This window comes from Oryzias latipes, chromosome 16, assembly GCF_053564925.1.
Source record: "Oryzias latipes strain Hd-rR chromosome 16, Olatipes_Hd-rR_3.1".
In the NCBI taxonomy this organism is placed as follows: Eukaryota; Metazoa; Chordata; class Actinopteri; order Beloniformes; family Adrianichthyidae; genus Oryzias; species Oryzias latipes.
The window spans coordinates 19,743,395-19,760,735 of NC_136252.1; the positions used below are offsets into that span (position 1 = coordinate 19,743,395).

General features: G+C 41.3%; 2 protein-coding genes across 3 annotated transcripts; one reads left to right on the forward strand and one right to left on the reverse strand.

Annotated features, from left to right (window-relative positions):
* Positions 1-264: 264 nt before the first annotated feature.
* si:ch211-257p13.3 (kinesin-like protein KIFC3) lies at positions 265-8,373 on the forward strand. 2 transcript variants are annotated; one of them, XM_004078096.5, is made up of 20 exons: positions 265-466; positions 666-785; positions 963-1,059; positions 1,145-1,278; positions 1,352-1,613; positions 2,898-3,070; positions 3,337-3,402; positions 3,591-3,728; positions 3,798-3,995; positions 4,170-4,343; positions 4,686-4,833; positions 5,025-5,155; positions 5,243-5,354; positions 5,429-5,610; positions 5,677-5,781; positions 6,458-6,588; positions 6,670-6,790; positions 6,877-7,006; positions 7,152-7,381; positions 7,463-8,373. In XM_004078096.5, exons 2-20 carry the CDS (start codon positions 687-689, stop codon positions 7,586-7,588), a joined length of 2,757 nt encoding a protein of 918 aa, XP_004078144.1. In that variant the 5' UTR covers positions 265-466; positions 666-686; the 3' UTR covers positions 7,589-8,373. The 2 variants fall into 2 exon arrangements, with proteins under 2 accessions (XP_004078144.1, XP_020565805.1); XM_020710146.3 differs by lacking the exon at positions 666-785 and having other exon boundaries at positions 328-466.
* Positions 8,374-8,496: 123 nt separating this feature from the next.
* On the reverse strand, positions 8,497-16,352 carry ccdc12 (coiled-coil domain containing 12). The gene is made up of 8 exons (XM_020710149.3): positions 16,323-16,352; positions 15,919-16,050; positions 12,043-12,116; positions 9,670-9,749; positions 9,531-9,592; positions 9,410-9,444; positions 9,242-9,318; positions 8,497-8,770 (listed from the first exon to the last, which is right to left on the reverse strand). The coding sequence occupies exons 2-8, from the start codon at positions 16,000-16,002 to the stop codon at positions 8,691-8,693; spliced, it is 492 nt and encodes a 163-aa protein (XP_020565808.1). The 5' UTR covers positions 16,003-16,050; positions 16,323-16,352; the 3' UTR covers positions 8,497-8,690.
* Between the last annotated feature and the right edge of the window lie 989 nt (positions 16,353-17,341).

Here is a 17,341-nt window from a genome sequence, read left to right on the forward strand (position 1 = left end):
AGAACAAAGCAAACAAAAAAATAATTTGGATATTTTGAGTAGATTTTGGTAAATGCCAATGGTAAAGAAATACATTGTTTTTATGATTATTTTATGTTGCATTTTGCTTTTTAGGAAGATTTAAGACTTGCTGCTTTTCATCCATCACCAGGCTCTTGCTGTGGTATCAGCTTCATTTCTTCACCTCCGTCGGTCTCCATGTCAGTCTAATCTATCACAACATCCCTGCAGCAGTACGAGGAAACCGCACTGAGCATGCTCCCTGCAGCTGCTGCCTGTGGATGGAGCAGTGTGGAGACAAGGAACAGAGGGAGGAGAGAGGATATGGAATAAACGGAGCAGTGCAGCGATGCTGCTGCAGCTCTGAGAACAACGGCTGCAAACCTAACGCCACAGATGGAGCGTGGCAGCAACCTCAGAATGGCTGCATGGACTGACTGCCACCGAACAAAAGACATCATTTAAGGTAAAAAAAACTTAAAGAAGAAAGCAAATTCTGGAGGTGACTAAAAACCGAAAACAGTTTTTAAACCAGAGTGAACTCTTGAGCTGTCATGATTCATTGTCAGCCTGTATTTTATAACCACTGCATTTCTTACCGAGACATTTGACACAAGTGTGACAGTTGTGCCTCTTTATTGTTCTAAAAGGTTTGTCGTTGACAGGTGAGACTGGACAGCGTGAAGATGTATGCCTTTTACTCCCTTTTAGTCTACATCTTCTACACCGTCTTTAAAAAAGAGGAGGAGGAAACCTTGCAGGGGGAACACGATGCTTCCCCAGACGTATGTGTAATGTCAGCTTTAAAATAAAAACGTTTATTTTCATTTATTTCTTGTTTACATGGCTGGCATCCTTACAGAAAACTGCAATTGTTTGCAAGCATGTGCATGTCTGTGTTTGCAAAGCTTATTTTGGGTGTCTCTGTTGCCGTTGACCCTTGCATGCAATGATGTGCTCAGGAGCCAGGACCTGTTACCATGGAAACAAGGAGCAAGAGAAGTGATGGCCACACCCCCAGAATGGGAAAGAAAGCTTGTGCTCATTTAAGTGAATCAAGTGAGTCAAATAGAAAAAATGTACATTTCTTTTACTTTTTGAGTTTATTGGCTGCATTGTTCTTTGTTCATTTGATGTTGTGCAGGCAGCAGCAGTGACGGTGATGAACTGAGCGATGAGGATGAGGAGGATGACTTGGTCAAACCGGCGTGTACTCCTCTAGCTGCCTTTTTGTCTTTCAAGCAAGAGGCTGAGAAGAGGAGGACCCCCCCGCTTCAGGTACTGAAGCGTGTGTTAGCTCTATAATCTCAGCTTTCTGGATTCCTGTTCAACTTTATTTGCCTGCCTCTAGACCACATCGCTGACGGAGTCTCCCCTGGTGGCCGTGATGTCCCACTTGCTGAGTTTTTTGGAGCAGTACTCCCATTTCCAGCAGCTGCAGCAGCAAGCTGATCAATACCGAGTTCAGCTGAAGAGGCACCGTGTTCAGCACAGACGTCAGATGAAGGCCCTACGGTCCTCGTATCGCCAGCGCCTCCGAGACAAGAACAACATCATAAGCAGCCTGGAGGAGGCTGTCAGCCAGCAGCAGAGCCCCAGCCCTTTAAGTGAGGGTAAGAGAGGGGGGGTGAGAAAAATGAAGGTGGGGAGCAAAAAGAGGTGAGAAAGTAGATGTTAAGCAGCTGCCTTAGAAATGGCACTCAGATTAGCGAGGCCCCGAACACAGATTTCTGGTTATCATAATAATCTCACAGATAAAAAAAAGAACAAAAAATGTCTTCTGCTGTTTTAATAGATGAATATTAACAATTTCATGCAATAGAAACAGTGATGGAGAGTCATGCACGTTGCAGTCCAGCTTAAAAATGTGAGCAGACAAAGTCTCTAAAGGCTTAAAACATTTTGTATGGAAACTGCATGGAGTATTGGTGAAATCGTGCATACTAGTTATTCTTGCTTTTATTTTTGCTTAGTTTAGAGCTGGGAACACACTGTTCACCCTTTGATTGACAAATTGAATCAGCTGCAGAGCAAACTGCTTAGGGTGGTTTCATTTAGCTTTCTGATGTCACAGACAGACAGCAGGCTAACACTGCACAGCCCTGTGGACCTCAAAGTTTCATGTTTGTTCTGTTCTGTGTCACATTTGACCAGACTTGACCCCGAAGTGGAAACTATCAACAAAACTAGAGCATGGCTGTTTACTTTTCTTGTAGTAATCTTGTTACCCAGGTGCAGGAGGTCTGTGACAGGTCTCTGAATGCTGACATGATGCACCCTCAAGGTGGCATGGTAATGTGTTTGATTGCATACATAAGGACCCCTAAAAGACATTTCTGTGGGAACATTCAAGCTGAGATTCCCACAGCTGTATAAGGATTCATGAAAGTGTGATGAGAATATTCGGCACACTGTGACTGTGCTTTTCCCTGAGATGAATTAAACATGTCTCTGAGTCCTGTTTTCTATGCAGCAGATGCACTTACACGTGCAGCTAAGAATAGTTTTAGTTCAAGACCTTCTAAAACAAGATTTGGATTGTTTTCAGGGGTGATGACCAGCGTGACTCTGCAAAACAATGTGCAGTTAGAAAGGGCAATTTGTTCAATAATTTATTTCTTTTTAACATTTAGACATTTTCTTTTTGATGAAATAAACGTTCTCATCCATTTTCTTTCTTTTTTCAGATATTGAAGTATTTTATCCATGCACATACATTGTCTCTGATTTATTTAGGCTTTGTGCTTAGACATAATTCAATTCCCATTTGTCTGCTTGCAAGCTTTCAAGTTTGATTTGGCAAATTATAAAAGGGATCTCAAAGCTTTGAACTTTAAAATAAATTTTCACCTAGGATGTGTGTAAAAAGAAGTTTTTGTCTTTTGCCCCCTCCCCAGGTGAGTCGAGCAGTAACATTGGGACACCGGCTGGGGTTCACAGGCTGGTGGAGTCTCTTTATGGCCTGCAGGGTGAGAGGAGTAAACTGAGAGGAGAACTGCATCTGCTGCACTCACAACTGGAGCAAAAAGAACAAGACAGACACTCGCACATACGAGCCTTTCAACAGCAGGTAAGCATCTGCAGCCTCAGTCGGTCATTACTGACACACAGGAACGCACAACAATCAGACAGCAAGACTTAAATATTTATGTTTCAATCCATGAATGCCAATGTTCAAATGTTTATTTTGCTGTTATTTCGCCAGATTCTTCTTGATTAGAATTTTCAGAAAGAGTTGGATGATTCCAAGTTCTATTATATGTAATGTAATAAGTACAGAACAGTAAATACTGATAACGATATATGAAAAAAAGGGGTTATCTAAATTCTTCTCAGATTGATGAGCTGAAGAGCTGCATTGAGGAGCGTGAAGAGGAGCTGTCACGACTGAGAACAGCAACAGTGAGTCCTTCAAGGCCTTCATTGTATCACTAGTTCAGGGTTTGTCTGTGTCCTCAGCAAAGCTGTCACTCCAACTAATCCAAAAGTACTGGTGTGGATAACAGACGGCTGAGGAATTTACACGAGGTGGCTATTCTTGATTTACCTCCAATTGATGCTCTGGAGCTGAGTCGTATGTTTCTTGTCAGGGCGCCACAGACTCAGAGAAGCGAGTGCTGTGTCTGTCAGCAGAGAACGAGAGCTTGAAGCAGAGCCTGAGCGTGACACAGGGCCTCCTGCAGCAGCTCTCCACCATCCCTTCCCAGTCCAGCAACATGCTCATCAAGGTAAGCGGCATCGAACACGTGTTGATGAACACAGATTTACTCATACCAGCGGCTAACTTTGTGTGGCAGGAAAATGAGAATCTCCGCAGCAGAGTGCAGCAGCTAGAGAGCTCCCTGCAGCAACGTGCCGAGCAAGTTTCACAACTGGAGAGAAGGAGTGAGCAGAGTGAGTGGAGAAGAGCGGAGGAGCTGAGGAAACGAGAGGACAGAATGAGGGAGCTGCAGCTGGAGCTGGACAGAGAGAAGGGAAAGGAGCCTGTTGTAAAGGTAAACCATGCTACAGGATATTTGAAGGTGGTTTGAAAAGAGGCATTTGAGAAACATCAGTCAGCAGCAGTGAAGTTTGCCATCCCTTGCTGTATTTGCAGTGGAATAACAACCTCCGTTTTTATCCTTGGGAGATAAAGCCTCTGTATTTGGATTTCTATCCCCTTCTGCCAGTATGTGACTCAGACTGTGGAGGTGGAATCAGCAGCAACAGTGAAGCAGCTGAATAAAGCCAGACAGAGGAACGAGGTATTGGCTGAAAGGCTGTCCAATCAGAACGAGCACTGCAGGCAGCTGGAAGAGCAAATCCGAAAGTCTGATGAGTACAGCTGCAATCTGCAGCACAAGGTAGAACAAAACGAAAAGAACTTCTCTGCATCTAGAAACACCTTTTTTATTAACTTGCGTGTTCGATTTCTTGTGTTTTAGTTCAAATTGTGCAGAAAAAAAGCTTATTAACTCATGTACATTTTACTGCTGACCACTCAGACTTTAGAAATCTGGATTTTAGCACTGAGTATAGCTTCATTTCTTCTTAAGAGAAAAAATCACAAAAGAAAAGGAGACCAAATGTTTTGCGAGCAACCAATGTGCAACCTTGATCAATTTTATTGAAAGAAGTGATTGCTGAACTGAAGCTGCACACTGAGACAGTGGGAGTGATAAGCTGCTGTGCTTAAACCTTCACAGATCGCAGCATATGAGAGAGAAATCACCAAACTGAGGGAGGAACTGTTGAAAGAAATTGGACATTTGGAGGAGAGGAAGGAGGAAGCAGTGAGAGCTGCTGCCAGCTGCTCAGCAGACCACTTTCAGAACCTGCAGGATCAATTCTTCAGTGAGTACGCTAAATCACCGCCTGACGTTTTCAGATGAATTTCAGAAAGCAAAATGCTCTTGTTTTTGGATGAGATTGTCATCTGGTGCTTCACAAAAACATCTCATGTTTTGAAGGACAACAGCTAAATTTCCAACAAAGACATTCGGAAAGGAGAATTAGGGTTAAGGTGTCAGTTCCTTTTTTTCCAGCTTTACAGAAGCGTCTCACAGCACTCCCTCCAACTTTACGCTCCATGAAGACGGATTACGCCAGTCTGAGGAGCCAAGTTCGAAACTTCTCAGAGTTTTATGGAAGCGCCATCAATGAAGCGAAAAAGCAGGTGTGTAACTTCACGCAAACCTTGAAGGTTGAGCTTATTAAACGAACATGATGAGCAAAGTTCTAAGACGTCTTTTTCCATTTTCAGATTGCAGCTGCCATTAACCAAATGTCTGAAGCCAACAAAGATCTTCTGGAGAAGTACAGAAAAGAGGTTGCACTGCGCAGGAAGTACCACGAGCAGCTGGTGGAGCTCAAAGGTGCACACACAGAATGATGGAGATGGCTTCAGTGAGGATGCTCTGTCACTGACTAAGACATGTTGCTGTTTCAGGCAACATTCGCGTTTTGTGTCGCGTGAAGCCTGTGCTGAAGGAGGATCAGCATGAGGAGGGCCAGTCTGTGGTCGTTGCCATAGACCCCAACAATGAATCCTCTCTGACTGTGTTAACAAAAGGAAAGGGTCGTGTCTTTGAGCTAGACAAGGTCTTCCAACCACAGGCCACTCAGGAAGAGGTAAGAGAAGAGGAGGATACTTTTTCCAGACTGCTATTTTTATAATTTTTTTTTTTTTTAAATTAGATCTTTCAGGAGATTGAGCCTCTTGTGACGTCAAGCATTGATGGATACCATGTCTGCATATTTGCATATGGACAAACTGGTTCTGGAAAAACCCACACTATGGAGGTACGCTGGCTCACAAAGTGATTAAAAAATCCCATGAAGTATTAAGAACAGGACTATTTATTTGTCTCTAGATTAATTTAAAAATATGTATTCAATAATCTTTTAGCATTTTAAAATTTGGAGTTTCAATATCATGGACAAATGAATATTACGGAGAAAAGAACTTCCAATGAAAAGGTTATTGTATTTTTTTTAGGTTTGAGTGAGGCAAGCATAATCATTTAATCCCATTTTATCACAATAAAATCTAAATAGATTCCATTTTGCACATAGAATTTTTCTTTTTTGTTGTTGTTGTAAAAATGAATATTACCTTTTGGAGTTGCCATGCTTAACAGTGCATTTTATTTAGTGGTTGGTTTGTTGGATTATTTCAAGTAATAATAACCAAGTAATAAAAGAACCAAAAACATTGATGTATCCAACCTTGTTAAAATATGACATAATTAATTGATTGGGAAATAAAGATATTTAATAAAGCTGAGACTGTCTTCTTGACATAACTACTCCTAATCATAAATAGACATATTTGCACTTCTAAACACAGTACACAGACATGAAACACTAAATGCATTTAATGTAATGATTGACAAATGGAGTTGTTATGATTTTTTTTATCTGTATTTGAAATGTTCGTGTATACATCTTTTTTACGTATTGAAGCACTGCATTTCAGGGCACCGTGGAAAACCCTGGAATTAACCAGCGAGCTCTGAAACATCTCTTTCATGAGATCGAGGAGAGGAAGGACATGTGGTCTTACAATGTCTCCGTCAGCTCTGTGGAGATCTACAACGAGGTGTTGAGGTACTTTAGCTGCTTTTGCATAAAGCTGGTGTTTTTTTTCAGGGTTGCCAACAAATTGTGTTCTTCTTGTTCCTATTTTAGAGACCTGCTAAGTAAGGATGGAGAGAAACTGGACATAAAGATCAACCCCGATGGAACAGGACAGCTGCATGTGCCTGGCCTCAGAGTTATAGAGGTCAATAGTTTTCAGCACATCAAAAAGGTATCAGAGTTTTTTTAATCATCAGTTTAAACAGTGAAAAAAGGATGCAGACTTAATTCCTGCTCACTGATTTTATGCCCATGAAGATTTTAGCCACAGCTCGACGAAACAGGATCACCTTCGGCACTCAGATGAACCAGCACAGCTCTCGCTCCCATGCTCTGCTCTGCATCACTGTTCAGGGCACTGACCTCGCCACAGGCTCCAAAACCACCGGTCAGTCTCCCTCGCTTTTTCTTATTTTGGAAACAGAGCACCAATGTCAGACTTGTACCTCATAGGTATCACTGGGAAATAGGAAGGAAAACAGGAGAGGAGGCTAGCAACAACTGTCTGTGACTGAGTCCGCTCTTGTCTGCAGGCAAATTGAACCTGGTGGACCTGGCAGGCTCGGAGAGGGTGTGGAAATCTGGGGCCGAGGGAGAAAGGCTGAAAGAAGCCCAAAATATCAACCGCTCACTGCTGGCTTTGGGGGATGTCATTCAGGCTCTCCGTGCTCGACAGACTCACGTCCCCTTCAGGAACTCTCGCCTCACCTACTTATTGCAAGACTCCCTGGGCAAAGGCAGCAAAACGGTCATGGTGGTCCAGGTGAGATTACTTCTCCAGCCCTTTATGAACTTTGGTTCATTAAACGCAAATTACTGAGCCGGATGTTTTTTGTTTACCAAGGTTTCTGCTCTGGAGAGTAACGTCGGAGAAACACTGTGCTCTCTAAAGTTTGCTCAGAGGGTGTGCAAGGTGGAACTAGGTCCTGCAGCCAGGAAGATTGAATCTGGTGTGGGACAGTGTGACTGAATCATCTGGAGTCTGCCTGATCATCATCCAACCGACCAGCCAGTTCCAATACTAGAATAACCCTCAAAGCTCTGCAGCAATCCTGATCAAGGGCTAAATGTGCAGCTGTTGCTGACACCCGAACACAAAACTCCATCATAATCATCCACTTCTGTCGCCATAATTCTTAATCTTTCCTCAGTCTGCATGGAGGAGTTGGTATCTTCCAATGGCCTCGTTCTTCTTCCAGTCTGGCTAATGAACAGAGAAATTCTCATCAGGATATCAACACTTCAGTTCATGCTGAGTTACTCATCCTGTTGTAAATGTCTGTAGTTTGTAATCTTCATCCCAAAAGTGATGTATATCCAAAGGTTGTAGTGTGTGGGAGTAGCTGAAGTACAAGCTGCTAATTTATGTCAGATTTTTGCAGCCTTTTTCTCTTTAGAGCGTTTGCCTTTTGTGGCAGGAATCTGTTGTGGAAGGAGCGGGTGGCCTTTATGTCCCGAGCTGTGCAGTACGCTCCTTCAAGATGAGGGGAGTTTTCACTGAAGAGGCACTTTATTGTAAAAGGAACGTACCATTTCAGCTCAAATGCTTGTAATAGAGTTCACTAGTGAAGTTCATACCAAATACTGTTTATGGGTTCTATTTTGTTCATTGATTTATCAGCGCTTTAAAGACAGTTTTGACTATAATGTAGCAACACGTTGATGTCGCATCAACTAACTTGAGTGCTTAGAGTCACTAAAGATAATAGTGAATCTTCAGGTAATTTTATCAATAAATATGGGTTTTGAAAAGTGCTTTTTGTCTGAATATTCACTGATTAAAAAAAAAAAGAAAAAAAGATGGCAACTAAATTTTGCTTTTCATTGATACTTCTTTTGGCCAAAATATCCCGATAGTTTTCAGTAAAACAACACAAGTCTGAAAAAACAATTTTTACTTTAAATGTTAAAAAATGATAACAGAACTGATTGCAGTAACACACAAATATACAGAACACCTTATTTCTATATAATAACTCTTGACTTGTGGCGAATCCTGACAGGAACTTCCTGCATGAAAGCAGCTGCTGCTTCCTCTGAGGACGCCCTCTGTCTCTGTAAACGTCCCATTTTCACTCCGAGTCCCCCTCCTCCAGTCCGACTGCTCCCACCGCTCCAGCCAGTTCCTCCTCGCTGCCTCGGAGACGATCACCTACATTTGTTTTTTTCAGAAAACAAGCTCAAATGTTTAACTGTTTACGCGCAAGTTGAGACTTTTCAGGGTTTTTTTTTTTACCATGACCTGAGTCCACAAAGAAAATGATGCAAAAACAGCAAAGATTTTCAAAATAAATGATGTCTTCTGTTTATATTTGTTTGCAAACACATTAATTGACAACTAATGGATATTAATGAACAAATACTTCTTTAATTCTCGAATACCTTCAAATTAGGTCATCATCTCCGTTTCCTAACGTTTTTCCACTCTAGGGAGTTTGAAGCTATTTCTAGAAAGTAGATCATTCAACACTGAAGACTTGCATCACTAATGTTATCAGACAGCTTCAAACCTTCATAGAGTGGGTGGCCCGAAGTAATTAGCCCAATAAGTAATGCAATTATCTCTGCAGCCATTTGAAGGCTTTGTGGTAAAGACAGACAGGGTGATGAGGAAGATACTGACGGATGAGCTCGGCAATCGCCCTCTGCGTTCTCCTCTCCAACTTCTCCAGTTTCTTTGCGACATCCCGCTTTAAATCCCTGAAGTCAAGAGTCAAAGATAAACTCTGTAACTGAACTGCTTCTGGTAATAAAACGTTTCGATAAAACCTCAGTAGAAAATAAAAATTACCAGTCTGGCTTTCTTGGAGCAAGATTAGCCAAATCCTGAGGGAAAGGCAAAGAAATGAATGAAAAACTCCTAAAGATGCTGATTTAGAGGTGAAGATGCTCAGATTAGCGTCGGCACTGACCACTTCTTCAATGATGGGCTCTGGGTTAGCCGCCTCCAACTGATCCTTCACCTTTTCTTCCACTGCAAACAGAAATGGATAAATAAAAATGATCAAAAATGACCCGCTTCTTTCAGTTACAAAATTGCAGAGGTCTCACCGGATGCAGGCTTGGCTGTGGGCACCTTCCTCACTTTCAACTCATCATCCTCTGGGGTGTAATTTCTCAATTTCAGCTCCCTGGGGACAGAAACAGAATCACCTCCAAGTTGTCATTTTCCTGGTGTGCACACTGCTCCTCCAGTAGGTGGCAGTGTAGGGAAATACAGTCACAGATCGAGCAGCATCAACGACCATCTGCAATTCCTTCACAGCTGCACTCTCAGTCTAAAAAGAGGCTGAGCACAATGTCCTCTTTTATCCCCATGAACTCAACTGATTAACATGTTCCACCTGGTTTGGGGCTCAGATTGGAACGTAGCAAACAGCTGAGGAATTCTTCTCACCTCAACTAAACACAGGAATCTTCTGTAAGCTCCAAGCAGCAGATATCGTCAGATAACCCCAGTAGAGGTAAATTATTACCTACTTGCACAGACAGAGGGGCTTATCAGCTGTTCTGTGCTTAACTGGGATTTGCACTGAAGCTTAAGACGGTACCCTCTTGATATTATCATTCCTTTCTTTTTGTCAGACAGAAAAACTGCCTTGTAAGGGAATGGACAGAAAAAACAGTGACGTCTGCATCCAAGTTAAAACATTTGTGCTGGTCTTTGCTCTGCAAGCTGAAAGGAGCTAGTCCTCAGGGGCAAAACGACTCCACTGCATCACTTATGAAGAGGACTTTCTTTTCTTTTTTTGCATAGTCAAGATATAAATAAATCAAGAATCTGTAAAAAGATAATTAAATAAGTTAGAAAGTGAGGAGGATACAGTTTTTTGTGTGAAACGGTAACCAATAACAACAAGGAAATACATTAAACGTTCATAAATGTAATATTCTCACACAGAGATGGTTAGAACGATCATAAAAATACATTTAAAAAAAAAAGCATTTTTGTTGGTAGGAAGCCAGAACATAGCACACTTAAACTATATTAGGCAATTGAATATAAAGGAAATGGGGAGGAAAAAGTTCTGAAGTGAGGGAGAATGTCCGGAGGTTCCCAGTATCAAAATTTTAACTACATTTTATTTAAACCATCTCAAATGACTGATTATCAAGTAATCGTCTAAAGTACAAAAGAACATCTCGATTTTAAATGTCAAAACTGCGGGGAACATGAAACGGCCACAATAAAAAAAAGTCAGTGCTTGTAAATTGTCTGCCTTTACAGGTTTGTCTTCTCCTCAGTCTCTTGGTTTAATGCTTCCAAACCTTTGGAGTGTGTTTACACATTTCCACTTGCAAGCAAACCTGTGATGAATTCAGTGTGGCCCTGTCTGCATGTTTGGAGCTGACTGTTGTTCGAGAGGTGCAGGCCAACGCTCAAATGCTTACAGTCCCATCGAGCTCCCAGCCCCGTCCTCCCCGTGGAAAAAAATAAAAATAAAAATCACCCTGAGCTTTTCTGCATGGTATGTTGTACGCAGTTTAGAATATTTCTGTGGCTCACGAAGCTTATTTCAATCAGTATTTTTAAGAGTTCTTTTTAACCTTCTGGCAGTCTAAAAATGTTAAAAGCTTTCTGGACCCCCACAGTGCGACAGGTCAATCGGGCTTTTCTGCAGAGATCTTTTACAAACACCATTTCTTTGGGTCTGCTCCTGATTCACAAATGATTTCAATAAAGAAATACTTAGAAAGGCAATTTTGAGCTTAATGTTCTTTACATATGCCATCCATCATCAGAAAAATAGAACATATTAAAAATACCAAAAACATTGGAGTGTGCCTTTATATATTGACTGGGTTAAAGAGGAGCCACTGGGGGACAGTTTAAGCTGTTGGTTTAAGAAATGTGATCCCCCCTCTTAAATTTTCATGCCAAACAGGAGATACATTACACTCACACCTGCCTGCATCCTAATGCTACTGTCTACAGAACAGAAGGAAGGCTACAACTGACACTCGAAGTGTCTACACCCTGCAGCTATTTTCATCATCATAAGAGAGCTCCGTCTTGTTGGACTGGAGGAAAAAAAATGACAGCACTCCCTGTCAGTGCAGTCATTAAATATAAACAATGGAAAAAAGGTCCTGTAGGACAGGAAAGATGGGTGCTCCCTCCCAAACTAACACAGAGTTGAGAAAGCGGCAGGATATTTGAGCGGCTTAACAGCAGCGGGCTGTAGTCCAGCCCAGTGTAAACACAAAAGTCCCCCAACCTGCACTGGGACATGCACTGGTCGTGCTGATGATAAAAGAGGACATAAATGCCCCCATGATGCACTTCCAGATAAGTTTCAGCTCCTTCTTTTTTTTGCAATCCACAAAAGAACACAACACAGAAGTTGAGAAGGTTAATGAGCACACACAAAAAACAATGTGCAAACGATGACGCACTCTTAGAAAAACAAATATATAAGGCACCTGTGCTTGTCTTCAGCGGTCTCCTCCAGTGCCGCCTTCTTGTTCTCTGGCTCCCCATCCTCCTGCTCATGTCCCTAAAGAAAATATAACCACACAGTCAATCAATAAGATCATTTAAATAGAATAAAGTACTGAATGTTTGTCCCCGATGACTATGTGGCTGTAAGACACTAGAAACATTGCAATAATTTCTTTTCACAGCCTCATCAATCTCTATTCTCCCATGACAAATCCTTTTTCAAGGCTAACATTAAAATCCCATATTAAACAATGACATCATTTATATTGTTCAGAAAGTGAGGAATGCTTTTGCAGATCCTGATGTAGGCCAAGGTTTGCCTATAAAACCAAAACATCTGAATGTCGTGTTGTCCGGTAATTTGGAAGTCAAATAAGTCATTTCCATTTTCTGCTTCATTACAGCGGACACTGACCTACATAAAGTTTAGAAACGTGACCAGTCAGTCCACTGAGGTCAGCTGAAAAAGAAAACTGATGTTGCTTTGTGGCTGGGAAGGAAACAGAGGATGTATGCTTGTGGCCCACCAAGACGTGAAGTACTTTCTTACATTCTAAACAAGATTTAAACTATCTGAAAAAGAAAAACATAAAACAGAAAGAACAATTCAAACCTTCCTATCGCACATTTTACTAAGGAAGCTTCCTGTCCACCTGTTACAACAATTCATGGTAGCCAGTCATTCTTTATGTCAAGTACAGAAGGACAACAACTACAGACTTGTGGAATGTAAACAATCCTTTATCATACTCAATACTTCAGCCTAAGATTGGGCAATCGTGGTCTTGAAGATCTACTACCCTGCTTGTTTTCCAGCTCTCCTTACTGCTGATAACCCAGATCTGGTGTGTTCAGTCCATCAGATTAATTCAATCAGCAGAAAGCAATGCAGACAGAGCTGTAAAAACATGCAGCATGATAGATCTTGGGGATCAGGGTTGTTCAGTCTTGATTTACACTCTGATACAACCACTGGAACATTGAATAGTGTTTCCTTTGAGAATAATCACGCTAAGGACAGACAAAGGAGGAGCAGAATAACATTTGTTTAACAAACTCTGTGAACCCACTGAAAAGAAAACTGAAATTTACTTCCTTTTCTTCCTTTCAGCTTTTGCCTTTGGGGGTGGCCACAGCGAATCAGCTTTCTCCATCTACTCCTCCTGTCTTCTGCATCCTCTACTCTAACACCAGCTACCTTTATGTCTTCATTCACTGCATCCATAAACCTCTTTGGTCTTCCTCTGGACTCAGCATCCTATGTTCACCGTCTCTGGACACACGTCCAAACCATCTCAGTCTGGCCTCTCTGCCTTTATCTCCAAAACCCTTCAACATGCGCTGTCCCTCTGATCTACTCATTCCTGATCCAATCCATCCTTGTCACTACTAAAGAGAAGAACAGCATCTTCATCTCGGCTACCACCAGCTCTGCTTCCTGTCTTTTTCTCAGGCTACTGTCTCTAGGCCGAACAATATGGCTGGTCTCACCACAGATTTGAGCTGAAACTCTTCTATCACACCTGATACTTTTCTCCACCCATTCCAATCTCCCTGCATTCGCTTCTTCACTTCTTTTCCACACTCTGACCCTGGATAGTTCAAATCCTCCACCATCTTCATGTCTTCTCCCTGTAACATCTAGCTGCAACTGACCTTCGTTCCTCTCCTTTGCAGAGCAAACCACCACCTCTAGCTTCTCCTTCACCTGTTCCCTGCTCTCACTACAAATCCCAATACCAACCACAAACATCATAATCCAGCTCAGTGGCCTTATGGTAGAGTGTCCGCCCTGAAATTGGAGGGTTGTGTGTTCAAATCCAGGCCGAATCATACCAAAGACTCTAAAAATGGGACCCAATGCCTCCCTGCTTGACACCAGTTGGAGTTGGGCGTCTGTGTCTGCAGCTCACCGCTCCCCCAGGGGATGGGTCAAACGCGGAGAGCAACATTCCCACACCTAAGTGAATGACAACTAATGGGGCTTTAATCCATAGCGCTTCCTGTCTAACCTCATCTGTCACACTGTCCATCAGCATTGCAAACAGGAAGGGGCTCAGAGCTGATCCCTGATGTAATCCCACCCCCACCTTGAACTCCTCTGTCACCCCAACAGTAAATCTCACCTCTGTCTGAAAGCCCTCATACATGTCCTGCACTCCTCTAACACACTTCTCTGTCACTCAAGACCTCGTCAGACATTACCATAGTTCCTCTCTGGGCACCCTGTCATAAGCTTTCTCCAGATCTACAAAGACACATGTAGCTCCCTCTGACCTTCTCTATCATCCTCAAAGCACATACTGCATCTGAAACCAAACTGCTGCTCACAAATGTTCCCTTCTGCTCCAAGTCTAGCTTCATCTACTCTTTCCCATAACTTCATTGTATGGCTCATCAGCTTTATTCATCTGTGACTGCAACAACTCTTCACATCTCCCTTATTCTTAAATATGGGCAGCGTCACACTTCTCCTCCATTCAATTCAATTCAATTTTATTTGTATAGCCCAAAATCACAACCACAGTCGTCTCGATGGGCTTTGTGCAGATAAATGTAGGGTAAAACATAAAATCAAAAGGATCATGAACCCACACAATTCAATAGAAAGATTCTAAACTGAACTAACTAAACTAAACAACCCTGTTCTTAGACCCTCCTACGCAGTTCCTCAGGCATCATCTCACCACCAAAGATCCTGTTTAACAACCCAGTCCAAAACTCTACTGCCATCTCTGCAAGACACTTCAATACCTCCACAGATATATCATCACATCAGGACCAAGTGTCTTTCTACTCTTCATCCTCTTTAATGCCCCCGTCACTTCACCCTTACTAATCTTACGTCGTGCTTCACAACAGTCACCTCTTCTATTCTTTATTCCCTCTCATCAATTCTTCCCATCTTTCCATTCACACTACTGACACCTGTCAATACATAACCATTCCCATCCTTCATCACCCCAACCTGCTGCATCTCTCTGAACTCCTGTCTCCTCTCCTCAGTCCTCTCAGTGTCCCACTTCTTCTTAGATAGCCCCTTACTTTGTATAAACTCCTGCGCCTCCTCATTCCACCACCAAGTCTCCTTATCAACCTTTTTTTCCCTGATGACACTCCAAGTAAACTCTTACCTGTCTCCCTGATCACGTTGGCTATAGTTATCCAGCTATCTGGGAGTACCTCCTCACCCCCCAAGAGCCTGTTTCCACAACCCACTGAAGAGAAACTGAAATGTACAATTATCAAAAACTCTCATAATATTATTTTTTTTCTGTAAATGTAAAATCCTTATTGCAGTCCTTGACTATATGCAGTTTTCTAAATATTGGATTTTATATTTATAACTTAGAAAACAATTCTTTCCAGCACTTATGAATAAATGGCGAAGAAACAACATTTTTGTTGTGAGAGGTCACTATAGAAAGAGGGTCATTTGTCTTATCTCAGTAACCTGCTGGTCTGCGCCCTCAGTCAAAGAGATATCGACAGCCTGACTGTAACTACACAACAGATAAACAAGGAGGCCGTCAGGGAAAAAATGTGGAGCCCAAAAAAGTGTTCCTGAAATCAAGTTAAATTAGCGAGTTTATTGATTTGATATAGTTTCGATTCCGGGGGAAGCAAGCACGATATACATTGTATATTATTTGTTTTGTACCTCATTAGCCTTGAAATACTTAAAGCAATCCACAAATGGGGTCTATTAATGAATTTATTGAGTCAAAAGCAGCAGAGTTAGCTTCAGTGTGCTAATTCTGGAGCTAAATGTTAGCATCTCTGTCATTCATTAGCCTGAAAGTGGTCGTTTCCGTCCAACTAGTAGAAACGAAACAGCCAGCAGGCCTGAAACTTACGTGAAGCTTTTTATCTCTCAGTGCTTTGAGTCTTTCTTTCCTCTTGAGGGCTTGTTCCTGAAGCGACCCAACACTTTGCTCCATGTTTGTTTCCACACGCCACTCGATTGCATCTGAAATCTTCTAGTAGGACTGGTAGGGGACAAACAATCGCCGAACACATCGATTGAGCTGTCCTGTTTTGTTCACGTGACTTCATATTTTCAGTTTTCTACAGTCTTGCTCATTCCAATTCATGATATATTTTACATTATCTACTGTAAAATTAGGTTAAAGAAAACAGATTTTTTTAATGCGTTGGTTTATCTGTTTTCTGTTAACTGTGGTTTCCAACGCTTTATATATAAGCATTTTACCTTTAGATCAACTTATGACATTATGATTAAAGTGAATAGGTGTCTTACTGCACTGGTCAAGCATCCTTTTTGTTCACGGTTGCAGTATCAGGTCCTATTTGGGAATGAAGGCCACATTAATACAGCTGCTCCACGCTTCATGTCAATTCTCCTATAAATGAATAACACTAGTGCGTGAAGACACACCCAGCTGTGATAACGATTCTAAAAAAAGGTCTTGCAGATGGTCATAAAGAGGACAACTTGAAACTTGTGATTATTAATTTTTAATTCTTGGTTATATTTCTTTGAGTCAAAGCAGATATGATTTCACTATTTTCCTAATACAGTGCATAGTAAAGAGAGCTGAAAAAAATGGTGTTGCACATAATTGTTCTCCATCTGAAATATCTAACACAAACCTTTATATAATATAAGTAAAATACATATATTTTTTTCATCTTTTATTTGTTTTATTTTGAAGTTGCCAAGATGCAAACAACAAAAACACTCACAAAAGTTGACCTTTGTGTTAATGGTTAATTACCTAAACAAAGATCCTATACACAAAATAGTTTTTTTAGTAGATCCCCATCCAGCTATGCTGGTATGAGACATGTTTGGATATGATCTGTGTTCGCAAGTAACACGTTTATTTGGAATCAAATCAACATTTACCTGGAAAAAGAAAATATAAGGCAATACATGACTTGGAAAATAAGATTTGAAAGGGGAATGGAAGAAGTGAAAGCTTATAAAAATCCAAACCCCCACTCAACAACAATCATAACAACAAAACAACCTCGGTACTACTTTTTCGATTATGGTATAGTGGTTGGTTTTATGTGGATCACATGTTGCTTAAGTGTCACAACGTGACTCAAAAGACAAATGATTATTTAAATCTTGGCCATGAAAATTGTATCCTATTTATAGGTGAAATGTGCAAAAGATAATAACATATTAGTCAAGGCAAAATAGTGGTGCAAAAAAAATGGAAAGAAAAAGAAAATAATAATTGCAACAAGTAACCTTTAAAGTCCAGAAAATTATATTAAGGAATCAGGTGGAAAAAACTTTTCAAATAA

Coding starts and splice junctions, on each gene's coding strand:
- si:ch211-257p13.3 (XM_004078096.5), top strand. CDS start 687: ATGTATGCCTTTTACTCCCTTTTAGTCTACATCTTCTACACCGTCTTT. Junction 786..962: donor AACACGATGCTTCCCCAGAC/GTATGTGTAATG, acceptor TGATGTGCTCAG/GAGCCAGGACCTGTTACCAT. Junction 1,614..2,897: donor CCCCAGCCCTTTAAGTGAGG/GTAAGAGAGGGG, acceptor CCCCCTCCCCAG/GTGAGTCGAGCAGTAACATT.
- ccdc12 (XM_020710149.3), bottom strand. CDS start 16,002: ATGGAGCAAAGTGTTGGGTCGCTTCAGGAACAAGCCCTCAAGAGGAAA. Junction 12,117..15,918: donor TGAGAGATAAAAAGCTTCAC/GTAAGTTTCAGG, acceptor TATTTTCTTTAG/GGACATGAGCAGGAGGATGG. Junction 9,319..9,409: donor GCTCCAAGAAAGCCAGACTG/GTAATTTTTATT, acceptor TCTTGACTTCAG/GGATTTAAAGCGGGATGTCG.